The sequence below is a fragment of the Ursus americanus genome, chromosome 5, assembly GCF_024610735.1.
Source record: "Ursus americanus isolate L20-20 chromosome 5, mUrsAme1.1.p, whole genome shotgun sequence".
NCBI classification, from domain to species: domain Eukaryota; kingdom Metazoa; phylum Chordata; class Mammalia; order Carnivora; family Ursidae; genus Ursus; species Ursus americanus.
Genome location: NC_142131.1, coordinates 28,156,206 through 28,176,468, shown reverse-complemented (window position 1 = coordinate 28,176,468; position 20,263 = coordinate 28,156,206). Strand labels below are relative to the sequence as shown.

Below are 20,263 nucleotides of genomic sequence, written 5' to 3'. Positions count from 1 at the left end.
CATTTTCCTAAAATATTAAAATAAGCTGTGGGGCATATTGTATGGTTCCATTAATATGAAACGTCCACAACAGGCAAATCTGTAGAGACAAAAAGTTATGTTAATGGTTGCCTATAAGGCTGGCGGGGTTGGAGGAAAATGGGGAGTGACTGCTGATAGAGAAGGGGTTTCTTTCTGGGGTGATGAAAATAGTCAACAATTGGATTGTAATGACAGCAGCACAACCCTGTGAATTTATTAAAAATCAATAAATTGTACACTAGTTGTGTGAATTACATGGCGTGTGATTTATACCTCAATAGAGCTTTTAAAAAGAAATAAGCCGTGCTGGACTCTGAGCCATCTCCTGACCAAACATGCTTGTTAACCTTAAAATGAGGTGGGTAAAATTGGCCTAGCCCTCTCTTCAGCCCTAAGCAATCTCTATAATCACAATCAAAAGCCTTACACAGTTTACATGAAAAATGAATTCATTTTTAATTAACTTCCTCCTTTTCCATGATTCAATAAATTCAAATTCCTGAATACAATGAATACCTTGGTCTGCAGACCACTTTTTTTTAAATTTAATTAATTTATTTTCGAAAGAGAGAAAGAGCGCGAGCAAGTGGAGGGGCAAAGGGAGAGGGAGAGAGTGTCAAGCACATTCCACGCTGAGTGTGGATCTGGATGTGGGGCTTGATCTCAGGAGCCTGTGATCATGGCCTGAGCCGAAATTAAGAGTCAGAAGCTTAACTGACTCAGCCGCCCAGGTGCCCCAGACCACTTTTTAAATGGCAATCTTTTCCTCTAATGTATATAACAGAAATGGAAATCAAATGTGTTTGTTAATTAATAGATAATAGAGAAAGAAATGTATCCATAAAAGTGATCTTAGCCCTTATATGGATGATTAGAGAGGTCAGAACACTGGGGTTCTATCTGGAATTTTTAATAACTCCTGGGTGTTAAGAGCTTGAGGTAATCACTTCAGGTTATTTCTCTGTAAATGTAAACTGTTGTCTATCACTTCAGAGAATATAAGCATAGGATACACTTGATTAAAAGATATACGAGGGCGTCTGGGTGGCTCAGTCAATTAAACGTCTGCCTTCGACTCAGATCGTGATCTCAGGGTCCTGGGATCGAGCCCTGTGTCGGCTTCCCTGCTCAGCGGGAGCCTGCCTCTCCCTCTCCTTCTGCCCCTCCCCCTGCTTGTGCGTTCTCTCTCTCTCTCAAACAAATAAATAGAATCTTTAAAACAAAAAAGGTGTAAGAATTATAGGGGTGCCTAGGTGGCTCACTTAAAAAAAAAAAAGTAAGAACTATAAATATTAAAAGGATTTACAAATACGAGAATTCCAGGAATAGAACTATTTATTTACATACGTGGCCAGACTGATCCCAAACCACCATGTACAGCTTTTCTCACAACAGTGATTCACAAATTTGCATTTAGATGCTGAGCCTAAAGATGGCGTCCTGTGCTTTTTGGGGCGGGGGATCATAAAATACTTTTTGAACAACGAAATCTCTGACTTTAAGTTTTATTGAGCTATAATTCATATGCCATACAAGTCACCTACTTAAAGTGCACAATTCAGTGGTTTTAAGGTATTCAGAGTTGTGCGACTAGCCCCACAACCATTTGACTGATTTTTAACAGAACATCTAAGTCATAACAGTGACAACAGCTGCGTGGTCATTACCCCCTGACCCCATCTACAAGTCCACATGAATGTTGGGTGTTCGTTCATCTGAATCCTCAGGCATCTCAATTCTCATAAAAGGATATGATTTTTTTCTGTCCAATATGTGACTTCGGTTTTAGTAAGAAAAATTAAAATGTCTGTAGTCCTTCCTCTTGCCAGAGTATAGGTATTGATCCGTCTTTCAGCAAAGGTCTGATTGAAAACTGTCAAAGGATATTCAGGCTGTTTTCTCCTCTAGAATATCCAAAATGACAAAGAGCTCTTACACCCAAGTCTGACTTTAAAAGTTATTTGAGGATGCGGAGGCTATGTCCAGGTTCACCAAGAAAGAATGCCTTGATTGCTTAGCAATGTCTGCGAGAGAACCCAGACGGGAGCGGGGCAGAGACGGTCTCCTGCCTGATGTCCCTGCATCTCAACTTCAACCCCGGATCCAACACAGTAGGACAGAGCTGTGTGTTTCCTGCACTGTTTGGGCCCCACAGAATCACTGAAATGCACTTCGGTGCTCTGGTCCTACCCTGAATAAAAAGGAGTGTCTAAGAAACACGTACAAGAAAATCACTGCTATATTACTAAGCTGCTGTTCTTGAGGATGTTGTCCACCTTATCTTCTCCCAAAGGAGAAATTTCTCAGGTCTCAGAGCCAGAAAATGCTTTACTCTTCCTGAACATCTGGTTTCCATTTATCTTATAAATAATGCAACTCTTATTAGCTGTCTCCTTTTTAAAAAAAATTTTTTTTAGTTGGACATAAGAAATTCCAAGTCGCAGAGTTCGATGTGAAGCCCACCTACAGACAGGCAGTAGTTTCATAATTTCGTGCCACACCGCAATTTCATCTTTCTCTACTCACCCTGATTTTTTATTCGATTTTTTTTAAGATTTTGTTTATTTGAGAGAGAGAGAGAGTCCAAGCAGGCGGGGAGGGGCAGAGATAGACGGAGAAGCAGACTCCCCATCGAGCAGGGAGACTGAGGTGGACTTGATCCCAGGACCCCAGGATCATGACCCGAGCCGAAGGCAGACACTTAACCGACTGAGCCACCCAGGTGCCCTCTATTTTTTTTTTAAATTTTTATGTTCAGCGCGTGTTCCTTTTGGGATGTGGCAGGTTGTAAATAAATGAAAAGGCAAATGAGAGGTAAGGAGGTAGCTAAACAGCCGGATAGAAAGCGCAGCATGAAAAGAACTTATCAGAAAGACACACAGCCACTAGTAAGATAAATAGGCTGTTAATTAAAACATAGTTTGTACAGGTTAAAAGACGGTAAGCTTTAAAACTAACTTAACGTTTCACATTTTTGGGGGCTATCAAATCCATAAATTACTTACTTCTTATTATCCTTCCTATTATCATTGGTTATTTGCCCTCCCATTTTATTCTTTGGATTGGTCTTCCCCAATCTAGTGATTTCAAAAACAGATCTCACAGAAGGGGAGAAGGATGCTAATGGAAAAGGGTCTCCTCTACCATCTCCAGGGGAAAAAAAAAAAAAAAAATCTTTGGGACAGTCCACGGAGGGAAAAAAATATTCTGAACCTTTGTGAAGGAAATATTCTTGTATTGGGTTTTGCCTGGAATTTTTCAAAAGAAAAGAATTTTTCAAAAGAAAGCCTGGAATTTTTCAAAAGAAAGCTGTAACCCCTTCTGGTAATAAGGTTCTCTAAGAGTACATTGGTCCCGGGTATGGAGACAGCAAATCTTCAAAGGCACCGACACGGCATTTAATACCCTGGCAAAGGTCCGTCCCTGCGGGCAGCTGCCCAGCACGAGCGGAGCGCAGGGCCATGTGTACGGAGGTGGTAGCAAAGTTGCCCCACGGCAGTGCTGACGGATTCATTCTCTGTTCAAGTTTCCAGTCATTTCATTTGATTACACCTGGGTGTGTTTTTACGAGACGGTTGCAGCTAGTCTAAGTTGTAAAAGAAACATGTGCATTTCCATTACCAAAGTAAGTATCAAATCCTCGGCGGGTTGGAAGGCATTCTTTCCGGTACATTCCCAGGTGCCATTTTCCGACCATATGGGTAGTGTAGCCTGCTTCTTTTAGAAGCTGGGGCAGCAGTTTTTCATCCAGAGGGACACAGCTGGGCTGACAGGGCCAGATTATTTGGTGTTGTAAACCTGTGCGGATCTTAAAGAGACAAACATGAAATTACAGACTGATGGTGTTGAAACATCCCGAACAAGCAGAGAAAGCGGTGGCTTAATTCATTGGCTACCTCTGCAGATTGGACCGTTGAACTCTATTCCTGTACCAGCTTAAGGGTATTTCTGAATGGCGCTGTACTCGCTTACTCAAATAAGGTAATGGACATAAACAGGATTGGAAAAAAACGAATAAAAGCACTCTAACAAACATTAGATATTTTAAAAAATATTTATCAAGGAATTTTGTTAGAAACCATTAACTTAGGATGTCACCTCTTCCCTCAAAAAAAGTAACCGTAAATGAAGTGTGGATCTCTCAAGGAAAAAGCGTTTCAATTTTGGTGCACATGAGAAATTCGTGTTTGGTTTGGAAGGAGCTTCTGTAATCTTTCAAGATTTGATTTTTTTAAAGGTTATTCAAAAATACGATGAAAGTAATGATTTGCTTTTCTTATTCTGCTTTATGGAAACCATAATTTCAAGAGTCAGTGGCCAACTTTTTCTTAAGAAAAGAAAAGCAGCTATCTGACCCACATGCTGGGAGTGGCTCACACAAGTTTGCCCAGGGCACAAGCACCACACAACAGTCAGCCTTTAAGAAATGATCCCTTGTTGAGTCTTGGTGTGATATTAAAATAGGATATCCACAATTACATGAAAAGGCTAGTAGAATAATCCTTCCTTTTCCAACTACCTGTGTGAGGCTAGTGAGGCTAGATGTTCTTCATAAACTTTTACCAGAACAATAGATTACATCAGATTATAACAACCTAGCTATCTTGTATTAATAGAAGACACATACAAAAATACAAAACAGTATTACTCTTCTCATGTAATTCTCCTATTTTGGATAATATAGTTATTTTCCATTAAGTTATTTATGTTGACATGTAATGATTATTACTGCTATTTTTCAATAAACAAAAATATTTTTAAATTTCTATTTTAATTTCTGATACGGTGAACTTTGAAAGGTGTAACCCACAGAAACATAAGCTCTTCGGGGTCTATAATAATTTTTAAGCACATGAAGAGGTCCAAAGTAAGACCAAAAAGTTTGAGAATTGATGTTATAATATCCAGGATTGGTCCTTGCAATGAGGGAAATAAAGTAGGACAGGGAGATGGTGACAGAGGTGATTCTTTGAGAGGGTGACAAAAGAAATCCAAGGAGAAGCTATTTGAACAGGAATATGAATCAAGTGAGAGAGTGAGAGAGCCTTGCAAAAATACGAGGCAAGAATAATGTAGGCATAAGAAATAAAAAGTGCAAAGGCCCTGAGCCCTGAACTTGCTGGGTGAGTCTGAAGGCCAGCATGGAAGCCAGTGTGGGCCTGTCACAGCTCCTGTGCTGGTGGGAGGCACGTCAGCCCTGCTGGGGCCCCACCAGAGCAGAGTCCCCCGGGGGTTCCGTCCTAGCCTGCGCAGCCCACTCCCCGCCCGCAAACCTCACACCTCTTCTTGTCCTGGCTTAGCCAGGGAGGTACCTTCCTTTGTGTGGAGTGGGACTAGGGTCTCACATTCAACTCTGCAGTGGACACAAGCCTTCTCTAGAAAGGGCTAGGTACTCCTGACTTCCCTAGGATAAATGGGGCTCTGGGGACACAGAAGGTGGAGAGCGCCAGTTCTCAACCCAAGCTCTAACTCCCCGGCCTCCGTCAGCTGTCAGGTGGGTTGCACGCAATTATTAATAAATGGTGAAAGTGTGTTTGCAAATGCCTTACTGGCTTTTATAATTTAAGGCAGAATGCATAAAGCTCGGGAATTGAATCCCATCTCAGCTCTAGCACCAAGGACATACTCAACATTCAAAGACTGCCATAGTATTAACCGTAAGCTTTGTTATTAATAGCATAGCAAGCCTTCCCCGCTACATTGCACTTTGCTTTCTTGAGAGATGGCGCCGTATCACAGACTACGTACCCCTAAGCCTGGAGCTGCCCCAGGAGCATGTCATGGCGCATATGAACACCAGATGAAATGTATACTCAGCTACTCGTCTCTAGTTTTGCTGGTGTGATGGAACACTGACTAATCTCTGAGTTTCTCAATTCAAATACTGACTTACACAGACCAGATTCACAGATGTTTACTGTGTTTTAAATACATGGCAATAAACAGATACAAAGGAAAAGCCAAAAAAAAAAAAATTCACACTTACAACCTTTTTTTTCTAATTTATTATTAGCTACTATTGACTAGCTTTTTCATAAGCTTTAACATTGCCTTGCATTTCATTTTTTGTGGATCTTTCCAGAACCAACACTTTGGAGTTGCACTTGCCATTGCTTCATTTCCTTCTATCTTTCCCTACACTTTTAAAAGAACCATATAGGGGCACCTGAGTGGCTGAGTCATTAAGTGTCTGCCTTCGACTCAGGTCACAATCCCAGGGTTCTGAGATCGAGCCCCACATTGGGCTCCCTGCTCAGCGGGGAGCCTGCTTCTCCCTCTCCCCCCTGTTCGTGCTCTCTATCTCCTCTCTCTCTCTCAAATAAATAAATAAAATCTTTAAAAAAAAGCTTATCAAACTGTATACTTTAAATATGTACAGTTTATTGTATATCAATCATACATCAATAAAGCTACTTAAAAATAAAAGTGAATTTAAGTGTTCTATTAAGATTTCTATGTTTTTGGCACTCCTGGGTAGCAGAGTTGGTTAAGCGTCTGCCTTCGGCTTGGGTCATGATCTCATGGTCCCTGGGATCAAGCCCTGCATTGCCTCAGGCTCCCTACTCAGTGGGGAGTCTGCTTCTCCCTCTCCCTCTGCTCCCCACACCCCCCGTCCCCCGTCCCTCGCTCATGCTCTCTTTCTCTCTCAAATAAATAAAATCTTAATAAAAAAAAGTTTCTATGCCTTTCCTAGAAACCACTGGACACCTTCACTAGGGTAAGTGCCGGACGCCTTCCACTTGCCTTCCAAATCTACATTCTGCCTCTGTCCTGCTCTCTGACCCGGGAAGCTACCTGTGGGAACCAAATCACAGGGCTCTGCACCTTCTGTCTTCTGACTGGGTTCAGCCAAGGGGGACCCCTGACAGGAGATTAGAGGGAGGGAAGAGATGAGTGGCTTTGGACTGCCAGATGTGTCTCTGTGTATAGGCCATCGGAAGGCAGCCTTCTCTATATGACACTCTGTCTCTAGGTTTTCTCCTTCCCTCCCTTCCGGTCCAGGGCTAGCAACAGCTCCACTGGATACACACCATTACTTGTGTTCCCCTTCCCCAATTCACACTTTTTTGAATACTCCCTTTATAAATAAACCTCCCTAAATTATCCTAATTTGAATGTGCCATCTCTTTCCAGCTGGGATCCTGAATAATAACGATGTGACATTATCCCGGCTGGGGCAGGAAACACTGCTCTCAAAAAATACACCCACACACCTCAAGTCATAGAAGGATTCTGTTCATGGTTACTGACGTGAAATTTACTCAACAGAAAATTAATCCTAGGTTCAAAAACTTTATAATATATACTAATTGGCAACGGTGCAGGACAAGGAAAGAGAGTATTTTAGGGAACCCAAAAGACCCAGTGGAGATAAATGCTATGTGCAGATTTCTTTAAATGGAAAGCTCGTCCATCACACACAGATTAACTCTGAGAGCTATGAGCACTGCCAAGGGATGCGGTGTGATTCGGTTTTCCTAGTCCATGGGCATCAAGCCAGGTGGTCAGCTGAAGCCTGCTTCTATTATCTACAATCATATGGAGCAGAGAATTTGTTCTTCTCAATTCCCGAGAATTTATTTGACAGAGCATTTTTATGGCATTACTGGGGAAGCGGAAGCCAAACTCTGGATGACAGCCAAAAACATGTTTTTAGGCTGTTCAAACACTATTTGAAGTAAGGAAGCTGTAATGTGTAGAGAAGCAGTAAACAGGCCAATGCTGACTGCTTCCAGCCGAGCACTTCGGTCAGCACAGAACGACAGCCCCACACCACGCTTCATGGGGCACGATGGTAACAGGGCACCAACAGGAATCAACAAGAAAACAAGTGTCCTTGTGCAAACACAGCAGCCCCTATGACAATTCCATTCTAACACCCCTCTGCAACGTTCAGAGAGCATATGGGAACGGAGAGGATTATATGGATAATACAGGAGAGTCCAAAGGAGTTACTCTATACCGATCACGTGCGGCTCTCTCGTCTTCCTTAAACCAAAGCGTCTTTCCAAAAACAGCTTCTCCTAAGCCTGCACTTAACCATCAAGGCTTTCCTGCACAAAGGCAAAGGATCTCTATAATCCGTGAAGGACCTGGCTTGTCTCTAGGTTCTTTCCATGAGATAACTGATGAGAATCCTTGTGTGTGTGTGTGTTTTGTCACATATAAAATTTATTTGATCCCGTGAGTTATTCCAGCCTGTGTAGACATAGAAGATACTATCAGTGTAGTCTCACGAACTTAAAAAAAGAGAAAGGCCTATCTCCTGGAGGGAGAAGGGAAGACCCTCAGAACCTCTTCCTAGACCCCTTTAAGAGGTCCAGGCAGTTTATGGGTGGCTCAGTCGTTAAGCGTCTGCCTTCCGCTCAGGGCGTGATCCTGGCGTTCTGGGATCGAGCCCCACATCAGGCTCCTCCGCTGGGAGCCTGCTTCTTCCTCTCCCACTCCCCCTGCTTGTGTTCCCTCTCTCGCTGGCTGTCTCTGTCAAATAAATAAATAAAATCTTTAAAAAAAAAAAAAAAAAGAGGTCCAGGCAGTCTAGTGATTATCTACAGATACTGGAAGTTCAGAGCTCAGTATTTTAGCTCCGCTGATGACGAACTCTCCCAGGGGCTAATGAACCACTGCTACACATATGGCAATGAATGCCGTTTGTCTCCTAACTTAATAATGCTGAGATGATATGCAGCTGAACAGAAGGAAGATTCTGTCCTACCCGTGGGACCTGTGCAAGAGCAACGGAGGGCTCCCTGCAGCCCCGGATTGGTGCACCTCCTGGACAGTACTTTAAAACTCGGAAAAACAGGCAGCCGCACCCTCCCCCGTGGGTGCCAGAGGGCTGAGAGGGAAGCTTCCTGACGGGAACGCAGTCACAGGACGCGCTGGAGGCCGGCCGGGAGTTCAGACGTCCAGCCCGCATCTGAGCCAATACACTACACGTTTTCACCACGGTCAAGGACCTCTCATGCCACCTTAGGGTTTCTTCCTGGAGCTGCCCCACAGAACAAATGGATGGTGGAGAATCTGCTCCCTCCCCCCTTCAGCCTTCTAAAACGCAGTCAGCTGCCCAGGCTGTTGAAGCCAAGAGCTACAGAACACACATTATGTGTGTTAGGGGCCTGACTCTGCCATCTGGCCTGGTCCTCCAGAACTCGGCCTGCAGAGCTGGCCGGTGTCGCTGACAGTTTTAAGGGTCTGTTTATTTTGGTGTTGATTAGCGAAGAGTGTAAATCTCTGCCTAAACCCACAAAGGGATGTTGTTTGTAAAAAGAATAAACAAGGCAAAAACTGCATCCGTGCCTTCCTCTGTTTCAACAATAACTCCAACCAAAAGCCCAAAATGAAAAGGTGGGAAAATATCGAGGAAAAGAAATTTTTAGTAAAGTGATATGACTAAAGAAACAAAAACAAAGAGAGTTACCAGACAGTGACAGCTTATGTTCAGAGCAATTCTTGAAATAAGAAACCTCAAAAATCAAACAGCAAAAAAACCCCACGAGTCAGTGGGTCATACTCCACTCAGCCCCAAACTTATTTCTTTATTTCCTCATTTCCAATTACGTGGGAAGTAAAATATGTAAGACGTGGAATTGTTTCTTTCAAACATCTTCAATGCTTGCAGAATATGGCTTCCAGATGCCCCTTGCCTTCTGGGAAAATGTTCTTGGCTCTGGCGAGGCTTAGGAAAGAGACCTGGCTTCAGCAAAACAAAAGCCCTATCAAATCAAGTCATCTTCAGGTCTCCCTGCATTAAAGCCCGGATGTGTTTTATTTTATTTTATTTTATTTTTTTAAAGATTTTATTTATTCATTCGACAGAGAGAGACAGCCAGCGAGAGAGGGAACACAGGCAGGGGGAGTGGGAGAGGAAGAAGCAGGCTCCCAGCGGAGGAGCCTGATGTGGGGCTCGATCCCATAACGCCGGGATCACGCCCTGAGCCGAAGGCAGATGCTTAACCACTGTGCCACCCAGGCGCCCCTCCGGATGTGTTTTAATAGGAGGCCGTCTTATTTGTCACTATGGAACTAATGCTCTTCTGTTCCTCCCCTAAGGAAGCACGGGAATAGAAGCTAACAAGTGCTTTCTCTTCAGAAACACTTAGGGCCCTAGACTGCATGCTCCTATCTCTTACTCCTTAGGTGCCATTGCCAGAGGGTCCCATGAACACTCCCAGTTTGTCACCTACTTCTTTCCCCAATCACTCTATCTACTTCTTCTAGCTCTTTACTCCTCTTTGCCCCACTTCTAGCCTTAGAATCCAGGGACAGGCGACCAGGGACAGGAGTCCACTGTCCACAGGAGAGGCAAGCAGGTGGGGGGTTGATAAAGGATGGACAGGCCTGACGCTGAGGGCACTAAAGAAAAGCAGCAGGGAGGTGAGAGCATCCTCAGGCAAAACTCATTGCTCTTTCCGGGGCCGGTAAGCAATGCCGATTCTGCCTGGAGCCAGGGGTCTCAACTGTTCACATTCTTAAAGCAAATGTGAAGCAAGAGTCAACAATTACCCACAATACTGCTGCACAGCCTCCTTCCTATATTTCCTGTCCCAGGTTCTGCGTCAGGGGTGAGTGAAAAGCCCTGAAACGTCTTGTCCATTTATCAATGTGATTAAGAAAAATGTGACTCGGGTCCCTTAAGGATGCAACCTTGGAGTCATCTTTCATTGCTTCTATTCTCTGCGAAGGCTACAGAGTTCTGGTGGTGTGGGCCCCTCGGTTCCCAAGGTAAGAATGTTCCCAGTTGACGATCGAAGTTACTTCCCTTCCTTTTCTCCTAGAAGGAAATGTTCCCACTAAGGCCTACTGCTATTGTTACTCTTTAATCTTTTTTGTGGAAATGGCATGTCAACCATACCCAGGGAAGACAGCTATCTTGAGCTCTCTCAGGAAATGCTCAGCTGTTAAAGTACTTAGCACATTCATTCATTTAGTTGTTCGACACCGACTGTTTCTCTAGGCCAGGGACAAGCAAGGCCGTCTCACCGAGAAGTCAGACTTGAGAACAAACAACCACACTGAAAATGTGTACTAAGAATACAGAGGTATAGGGGCGCCTGGGTGGCACAGCGGTTAAGCGTCTGCCTTCAGCTCAGGGCGTGATCCCGGCGTTATGGGATTGAGCCCCACATCAGGCTCCTCTGCTGGGAGCCTGCTTCTTCCTCTCCCACTCCACCTGCTCGTGTTCCCTCTCTCGCTGGCTGTCTCTATCTCTGTCAAATAAATAAAATCTTAAAAAAAAAAAAAGAATACAGAGGTATAACGAATATTTTGTATTGAATAAAATCAATTTGTAAGAATATAGAAATTTAGCATTTTCAAGTCTTCTTTTGAACTAAAAGCACTATACAAATTCTATTAGAAAAGCTGACAGATTTTTATTTATTTGGCCACCTTTACAAACATCTTTAATACATATTTTAATTGGAATATATCTGACATGTAACATCGTGTAAATTTAAGGTGTACCACATTTACACATTGTGATATCATTGCCATTGTAGCAATACTTAACACCTCTCTCATGTTACATAATTATTCTTTCTTTTTAGTGGTTGGAATCATTAAGTTCTAGTCTCTTCAGCAAGTTTGATGATTACAGTACCGTGTTGTTGTCCACAATTGTTGACTACGCTGCACATTAGATCTCTAGGTCTTATTTACTGCTTGTTGCAAGTCTGTACCCTTAAACAACATCTGTCCTCTCCTCCCACCTCATGAAGGATTTTTAAGTTAATATTTCACTCTTGAGATTTCAAACAAGGGGAAAGTGAATGTAAAATCTATTTCATTATATGCACATCATGCCTCCAAAGGATACCGAGAAAGTAATAAATAGGGGTTCCAAACAGGAAGGAGGGCTGAGGGCCAAGATGAAAAGATCTTTTTTTTTAATGCAAACCTCCATTTAAATCTCTTATATGTGAAAGTTTGAAAGTATTTCCTAAAGACAATTTTAAAAATAAGCTTACTTTGAAAAAAGGTGGGGGGTGGATAAAAAATTGAATCCTAACTGGAATAACGTGTACATTATTGTGGTTCCTTAACATATATTTACTCGGAACGCTGTTGGATTAGAAATGTTCTTATAGCAGCCTTCAATGTAACATCACTATGAAAACCCAAACAAGTAAGTTGAAGTTTAATATTTTATCATGAGCAGGCTGTAGGAGTACAGGGAGACCCTGCCTCCACCTCTGAGCTCCCAGCATGCTTTTCATACCCTCCTTAGCTCAGTTCCAGCCAGAGACCCTGTCGCCATTCTTAGAGCTCACTGCAGCCTCGGGGCCTGCATTTGGCTGTCCCTCCCATTTTGTTCAATTCTCTTTCCCAGGATCTCTGAATGGCTGACTCCTCTTCATTTAGGCCTCTGACCCTATCTTCCTGGGGCAAATAATTTCTGCCCATAATTTCCTGAGTCACTTAGCAATTTACCTACTTTATTTTCTTCTCTACATTTATTGCCAGGCCATTTAAATTCACCTAGCTTATTCATTTGTTTATGTGTTCATTTCGTCCCCGGCTTGGTCCCTCCTTCTCCTCACCTCACCTCCAACAGACTCCAAGCACCAGGAGATCCCCAGAGTGTAGCACAATGCCCGGCATAAATAGCTGCTCAATAAATACTTGTTGACTGAAAGAACGAATGAATGCATTAGACTTCATGGTGATGGACTGAAAGCTTTCCTCTAAGATCAGGAATAGGAAAAGGAGGTTCACACGTGCCACTTCTAATCCACATTGTACTGTAGGTTCAGAATGCAAAGCATCCAGACTAGAGAGGAAAAAGCAAAACTATATCTATTCTCAGATGACAGGCTCTTGTATATAGGAAATCCTAAAGGTATCATGCACACACACACACACACACACACACACTTTTAGACACACTAGTAAGCTCAACAAGGTTGCAGGATACAGATCAAATGTCAGTTGCATTTCCATACACTATCAATGAACAATCAAAAATGAAATTAAGAAAACAATTCCATTTATAACAATATCCAAAAGAATAAAAACTTAGGACTAAAGATAAACAAAGAATTGCAAGACTTGCATGCTGAAAACAACAAAACATTATTGGAAAGAAATTAAAGAAGACCTAAATAAGTAGAAACATATCTCATGTTCGTAAATTAGAAGACTTCTATTGTTAAGGTGGTAATACTCCCCAAATGGATTTGTAGGTCAATGCAGTCCCTGTCAAAATTCCACTGCATTCTTTACAGAAACGGACAAGGTGATCCTAAAATTCATATGGAATTGCAAGGGGCCTAGAACAGCCAAATCAATGTTTAAAAGAACAAAATAGCAAAAGAATAGTCTTTTTAACATATGGTGCTGGACCGACTGGGCATCCACATGCATCCACATACCTCAAAAAAGACAGAAAATTAACTAAAAACGGTTCAAAGACCTAAATATAAGAGCTGAAACTATAAAACTCTTAGAAGAAAATGGAGAGGTAAATCTTCATAACCTCAGTGGTTTCTTAGATATGACACCAAAAGCACAAACAGCCAAAGAAATTAAGTTGAACTACATCAAAATTTCAAACTTTCATACACAAAAGGATGCTATCGAGAAAGTAAAAGGGAAAAATATTTGCAAATCATGTATATGAAAGGAGTTTAACATCCAGAATATATAAAGAACTCATACAACTCAACAATAAAAAGACAACTCAATTTAAAAATGACAAAGGATTTGAGTAGACATTTTCTCCAAAGAAATGTACAAATGACAAATAAGACAATGAAAAGATGCTTGATGCCATTAGGGAAATTCACATCAAAGGCACAATGAGATAACACTCCACACCCACGAGGATGACTAGAAGGCTATAATCAGAAAGATAGTAACAAGGGTTGGCAAAGATATGGAGAAACTGGAACCCACATACACTGTGGGAATGGTGTATCTGCTATGGAAACAGCTTGGCAGCTCCTCAAAAAGTTAAACACAGAGTCGCCAAATGATCTAGCATTCCACTCTTAGGTACATAACAAGAGAGGTGACAAAAAAAAATATATGTTCACGCAAAAACTTATAAAGGTTGTTCACAGCAGCATTATTCACAATAGCCAAAAGACAATGCCCATCAACTGATAGATGGATAAATAAAATGTTGGTATAACCATACAAAAGAATATCATGTAGCCGTAAAAAGGAATGGTACACGCCACCATATGGATGAAAGGATATCTACCGTATGACAGCATTTATATGAAATGTCCAAAATCAGCAGATCTGTAAAGGCAGAAAGTAGATTAGTGGTTGTCAGGGGCTGGGGGAAGGGGGGGATGGGGATTGACTGCTAACAATTATGGGCTTTCTTTTTGGGGTAATGGCAATATTCTAGAATTAGACAATGGTGATGGTTGCACAACCTTGAAGATATACGAAAAACTGATAAATTAGACACTTAAAATGGTGTATTTGATGGTATGTGAAACACAACTTCAAAAAAAAAAATAGAGTACAGGAGGGGTGCCTGGCTGGCTCAGTTAGTGGAGCATATGACCTTTGATCTTGGAGTTATGAGTTTGAACCCCATGCTGGGTATAGAGATTACTTAAAAATACAATCTTTTTAAAAAATAGAGCACAGGAACATTGGCACTATCTTAAGTTGCTGGTGGGGATGTAGATTGATACAACTCATTGAAGTACAATTTTGTAGGATTTCTCAAAATTACAAATGCATCTACCCTTAAACACAGAAAAAGTCCTTTTCTAAGAATTTATCCTACAGATGTATTCAACCATGTGTAAAACGATACATAGCAAAGGTACTGACTTCAGCTTTGATATATCAAAAGATGGGAAACAATCTATATGTCCATCGTGATGTGACCAGTTACAAAAATTATTATATATCCATTTAACAAAATATTATACAGTCATAAAAACTGAGGATGCTCTTTTAGTAACAATGTGAAATTATTTCAAATGTAAAATAAAACAAACACGTGAAGAGCATGCTACCATCCATATGGAGAGAGAGAGAAGCTACGTATGGATTTGCTTGTATATGCACAAAATACTTTTCAAAAGATATACATATACAATTCGGATAGCACTGCTTGCCTCCAGAGATGGGGAACGGGATGCCTAAGGAACAAAACAGGTGTAGGGGTGTGTGTGTGAGTGTGTGTGCGTGCACGCATGTGCATAGAGAGAGATTTTCAGTAACTTCTGAGTTTTCAAACCATTGTATTTTCTATTCAGAAGGATAAACAAAATATACATCAAAAAATATTTTTAAAATAAGGAATGAATGAGTCACAGGGTTGTGGGAAGAACAAGGTACAGAGACCTGAATTCTAGCCCTGAATTTACCAATAACCATTTACTTCCTCTGCTGATCAGTCTCCCTCTTCCCTGCTTTATCAAACTCCATGCATTTTTCTACCAAAGTATGCAGGTTTATAAAGGTTCATATGTGAGGATTCTGAACGATTATACATCTCAGTATAAAAGGCTGGGCTCTGGAGCGCCTGGGTGGCGCAGTCATTAAGTGTCTGCCTTCAGCTCAGGGTGTGATCCCAGCGTTCCGGGATCGAGCCCCACATCAGGCTCCTCCGCTATAAGCCTGCTTCTTCCTCTCCCACTCCCCCTGCTTGTGTTCCCTCTCTCGCTAGCTGTCTCTATCTCTGTTGAATAAATAAATAAAAATCTTTAAAAAAAAAAAAAAAAGGCTGGGCTCACGTTCCCCTTGAAACAAGTTTCTGGCAGCAGAACGAGTAGCCAACATTGCAAGGCGCCTAACGCCGGCAAGAGTAATCTCTCTTTCCGCCAGCAGATGGGGTCAGTAGGTATGCTCGGGTACATTTGCCAAGTTAGAAACCTGCTCTAAGACACAGGGCCACAGAGTCAAAGATATGTAGAGTTGGAAAGAGCCTCAGAGTTCAGCCTACCTCCCATATTTTACAGATGTGGACAATGATGTCCAGCAGGTCAGAGTCTGAAGACTGGAACCCACATTTCATTATTCCCAACCAGTGCTCTTCACTAAATACTTTAATAAGCCAAAAACCTAAAACTCAGAATTTAGGGAAATTCAGTTCAGCCAGGCTAGGCTTAGTTATCACTTTACACTTTTCTAAAGTTACACGATCATGGGAAGGATGAGTCTCTAAATATTCTATTAAAAGACGATTATTAAGTTCACAGATAGCACTGTTACGTATTTCCTTCAAGTACCTAATTTTGAAACAGTCAACAAATTTCCTCATTTTAGTGTCTAAAATTTTGTGCAACACATGACTCGTTCAGAAATAAAACCTCTCCCCCTATTTTCATTTTCCATTCAACACAGGCAATTCTTAAGTTGAAACATGATGGGTTAATTTTTGGTCAAGATGTTTGGAAACGACCTAAACATCCAAAAATAATGGGTCATTTAGTAAATCTGAAGCAGCTCTTGTGATATTTCTAATAATTCTGAGTAGGCAACACAGTATAGTGGTTATAGAGCCGCATTGCCTGGCCACATCCTGGTCTACCACTTACTAGCCCTGTGACCTTGGGCAAGGTTCTTACCCTCTTCCAGCCTTGGTTTCCTTGTTATCAAATAGGGATACAAGTAGTCCCTACCGCAGGGGGTTGCTGAGAGAAGTCAATGAACTGAAGTGTAAAGTGCCCGGAATGGTATCAGTATACAGCATCTGAGGGCAATGAGGCTCCTTAGTTCTCCCTGAAATGTTGGCTCCTTTAAAAAAGGATGCTTGCTAGCCTGAGGTAATTTGTAATTGGGCCTCCTGAACTCAGAATAAAACAGGGGAGCAAAGCCAAGCAAAATGTTTGGGGAGGCTAGCTTGCTCCACTGAGTGGTCTCTGAACTGTTTCGGAGTACGCAGCTTCTACCCTTCCTTCGCTTCTTAACTACAGGGTACTCTGCGCACGTTTTTGCTCCAAGATGGAATGGTGGTGACCGGGGGAGAAGAATATTAAGGGACAAAAGCAGCAGTTTCTTAAAGTATGGTATTTGTTTTCCTATTCAAGTCTGTTGGAAGAGAGGAAGTTGGAGAAATGAATGGCCCTCCCATTCTTCTGCAATGAGTTCAGTTCTCTTATTTCAGAGCAAATGCAGAACTATTTGAGGCAGATCTTGTATTCTCTCTCTTCTTTACTCAAATGCTCCTTTACTTCTACTAAGTGTCCAGGGAAAGATCTGCCTCAGAGCAGGGATTCCTGATTACACCTGGCAGCCGAAGTTAGACCTGTGGAAAGTACTTAGGGCAGCTGGTGAAGGGAGCTATTCTTTCTCCATGGAAACCTGGGCTATAGCTACTTCTCGGTCCTGTGGTAAAAGTCTGTCTTTTCTGTTTCTATAGGTCTTCAGATCACTGTGGAAATCTTTATCACAAATAAACCCTCCCTTCTCTTGATCGCAGGGCAACGAGGCTAGGGCTGATCAGAGAGGTTACATGAACACAGACTTACAAGAGCAAGGGTTCAAGCATGTCCCGTGACTTGCACAGTAAGGACTCAAAATATGCTTGTTGGACAAACAATACCTGTATAAGAAGGTATGCTTGTGTTTTCAAACGGTATCCATTTATTGTATTTAAAATAGCCATAATCACATCAGGATCTTATAAAATCATCAATCTTATTCAGATTAAGCAAAAAGGATACAATTTTATGGGCCTGAGATGACTAGTGGGTACAGGAGAGGCACAAGACCCGATTTTACCACTTCCCAGCTGTGTGATTCTTAACATGTAATCGAACGTCTAGAAGTTTATTTCCTCATCTGTAAAGGGGGATTAAAAGTTACAGCTGCCTCAGGGGCTATTTCAAGAATTAACTTTAAAAACAGTAAAGCACCATGCAAATGTTCTTGATATTCTTAGCTGTCTAACGTATGTGCACACTGTCCACAAGTGCACGTATCTCTGTTAACTACATACAAGTTTTTAAAGAAAAGCTTTCAGAGATCATGTGAGTTAGCACTTCCCATCTGTCAGGTTGGCTAGTAGCAAAAGAACAAGAAATAACAAGTGTTGGTGAGGATGTGGAGAAAAGGGAGCCCTTGTGCACTGTTGACAAGAATGTAAATTGGTACAGCCACTTGGGAAAATAGAATGGAAGGTCCTCAAAAATTTAAAAAGAGAGCTCTCACAGGACCCCGCAATTTGGCTTCTGGATAGTTATCGGAAGGAAAGGGCAAACCAATCTGAGGAGATCGATGCACCCCTATGTTCTCTGCAGCACTCTTTACAAAGCCAAGGCATGGAAGCAACCTCAGTGTGCATCCACAGATGAACGGAGAAATTAGACGTAACAGATGCATACGAGGGAATCCTACTCGGCCATAAAAAATGAGTGAAATCTTACCATCTTCACAACATGCGCAGACCTAGAGGGTATGATGCGAAGTGAAGTAAGTCAGAGAAAGACAAATAACATATGATTTCACTTACGTGTAGAATCTAAAAAACACAATGCACGAACAAAATAAAAGGAGCAGATTCATAGATAGAGGAAACAGTTGGCTTCCAGAGGGGGAGGAGTGGGGGGCAGGCGAAAAGGGTGAAGAGGATTCAGAGGAACCAACTTCTAGATAAAAAATAAATTAAGTCATGGAGATATAATGTACAGCATTGGGAATATAGCCAATAATATTGTCATAATTTTGTATGGTGACAAACGATAGCTAGACTTATTGTGGGGATCATTTCATAATGTATAAAAATATAGAATATGATGTACACCCGAAGCGGGGATGATTATATGCCAATTATACTTCAATGATTGATAGATAATAACAGTGCTCAGAAGCGTTGAATCAGAAAGGAGTATCAGCAGCCCAAGAAAAATCAACCTGGGTAGGCTCATCGTGCTGAGAACTGGAAAAATGACTCTCTGGTCGGACAGTCCTAACCTAGGACCGCTGGGCTCGCAGAGGGAGCAGAATCGCACCCTCAGCGGACACGCTTTCGCCTTTACCTGGCGCCCCGCCTCTGCTTTCTCGGCCCCTCTCCGCTCTCTGCTCCACTCCGGGGGTCCCCAGCCCGCTCCCTCCCCTCCGTCTGTCTTCAGAACCTCTCCGCAGAGTGCACTCTGACCCTTCGGCCTACGGCTCGCAGGCCCAGCAACTAGCGCTCCCCTAGAAACCCTTGCACCCCGACCTGTAGAAAACGAAAACAGAAAAAGCCCTGGAGGAGGTGGGGCTCCGGGGGCTGCGGGTCGCCTAGGAGCGGGCATGCGCAGAGGCCGCGGCGGCCTGCGGGGCCCGGGAGGAGCGGGGACGGCACGGCCAGGGTGAGCCGACGCCTCGCCTGGAGCCGGCTCGGGGAACTGAGCCCGGCTAGCCAGCGCCCGCCGCGGCCTCCCGGCCCCACTTCCGAGGCTCGCGGGCCGTGAGGCCGGGCGGCGGGGGGCGGCAGGAGGGCCGAGCGGCGGCCGCGGGAGGGGCGGAGCGGGGCGCGGGCGCCGGGTTGGCGGGCCGCCGGGGGCGCTGCGTACCTGGTAGCGGCCGGTGAGCAGCTGGCTCCGCGAGGGCGTGCACAGCGGCTGCGTGTAGTAGTTGTCCAGGAGCACCCCGCCGGCCGCCAGCCCGTCCAGGTGCGGCGTGCGGATGTTCGAGCCGTGGAAGCCCACGTCGTTCCAGCCCAGGTCGTCCGCCAGCACGAAAACGAGGTGCGGCGGCCGGCCGGCCCCGGCGCCTGCGCCCCGCGGGGCCGGCAGCAGTAGCAGCCGCAGCAGCAAGGGGAGGACGCCGGGGAGGAGCGGCCGCCGCAGGCTGGGGCCTCGGGGCGGGCTCGCCGCGCCGCGCCGGCCCATCCTTCGCGGCCCACGGTCCCCGTGCCTGTGGCGCCGGCAGCCCCCGGCACCGCTTATAGAATCAGGAACTGGGCAGCTGGGGCCTGCCCCGCCTCCGCACGGGATTTCACCCCCGGCGGGCGGCGGGCGGTAGAGGCCTGGCGCCCGAGCCCCCGCCGCCTCTGACCCGGGCCCGGGCCGGGCGTGATGGGGGAGGAGCCAGCGGAGTAGCACCCGGGGCTCCCGCTACCCAGCTGCGCGGAAATTCCGTTAATGATTGATGGGAGCCAAGGTTTCTTTCCAGAGATGAACTTTGCATCGTAGCATCCTCAAAGAGGAGCAGATTTGGTCTTTTTAGTAACTCTTCGTAATTTAGAAAACATTTTCTTTAAATTTCGGGACAACCTCGGGGACTAGGAACTATGAATAATGCACCCTTCTTTTTTTTTTTTTTTCTTCGGAATAAAGAAGCT

At 43.7% G+C, this 20,263-nt stretch overlaps 1 protein-coding gene across 1 annotated transcript in view; it reads right to left on the bottom strand.

Moving 5' to 3' along the window:
* The window catches only part of ARSB (arylsulfatase B), a 157,773-nt gene extending 137,777 nt beyond the window's left edge, over positions 1-19,996 (bottom strand). Inside the window, exons 1-2 of the mRNA XM_045796411.2 lie at positions 19,494-19,996; positions 3,643-3,829 (exon numbers count right to left, since the gene is read on the bottom strand). Of these exons, the coding sequence (XP_045652367.1) occupies positions 3,643-3,829; positions 19,494-19,811 (505 nt within the window). The 5' untranslated portion in view covers positions 19,812-19,996. The remainder of the gene's footprint in view (positions 1-3,642; positions 3,830-19,493) is intronic.
* Between the last annotated feature and the right edge of the window lie 267 nt (positions 19,997-20,263).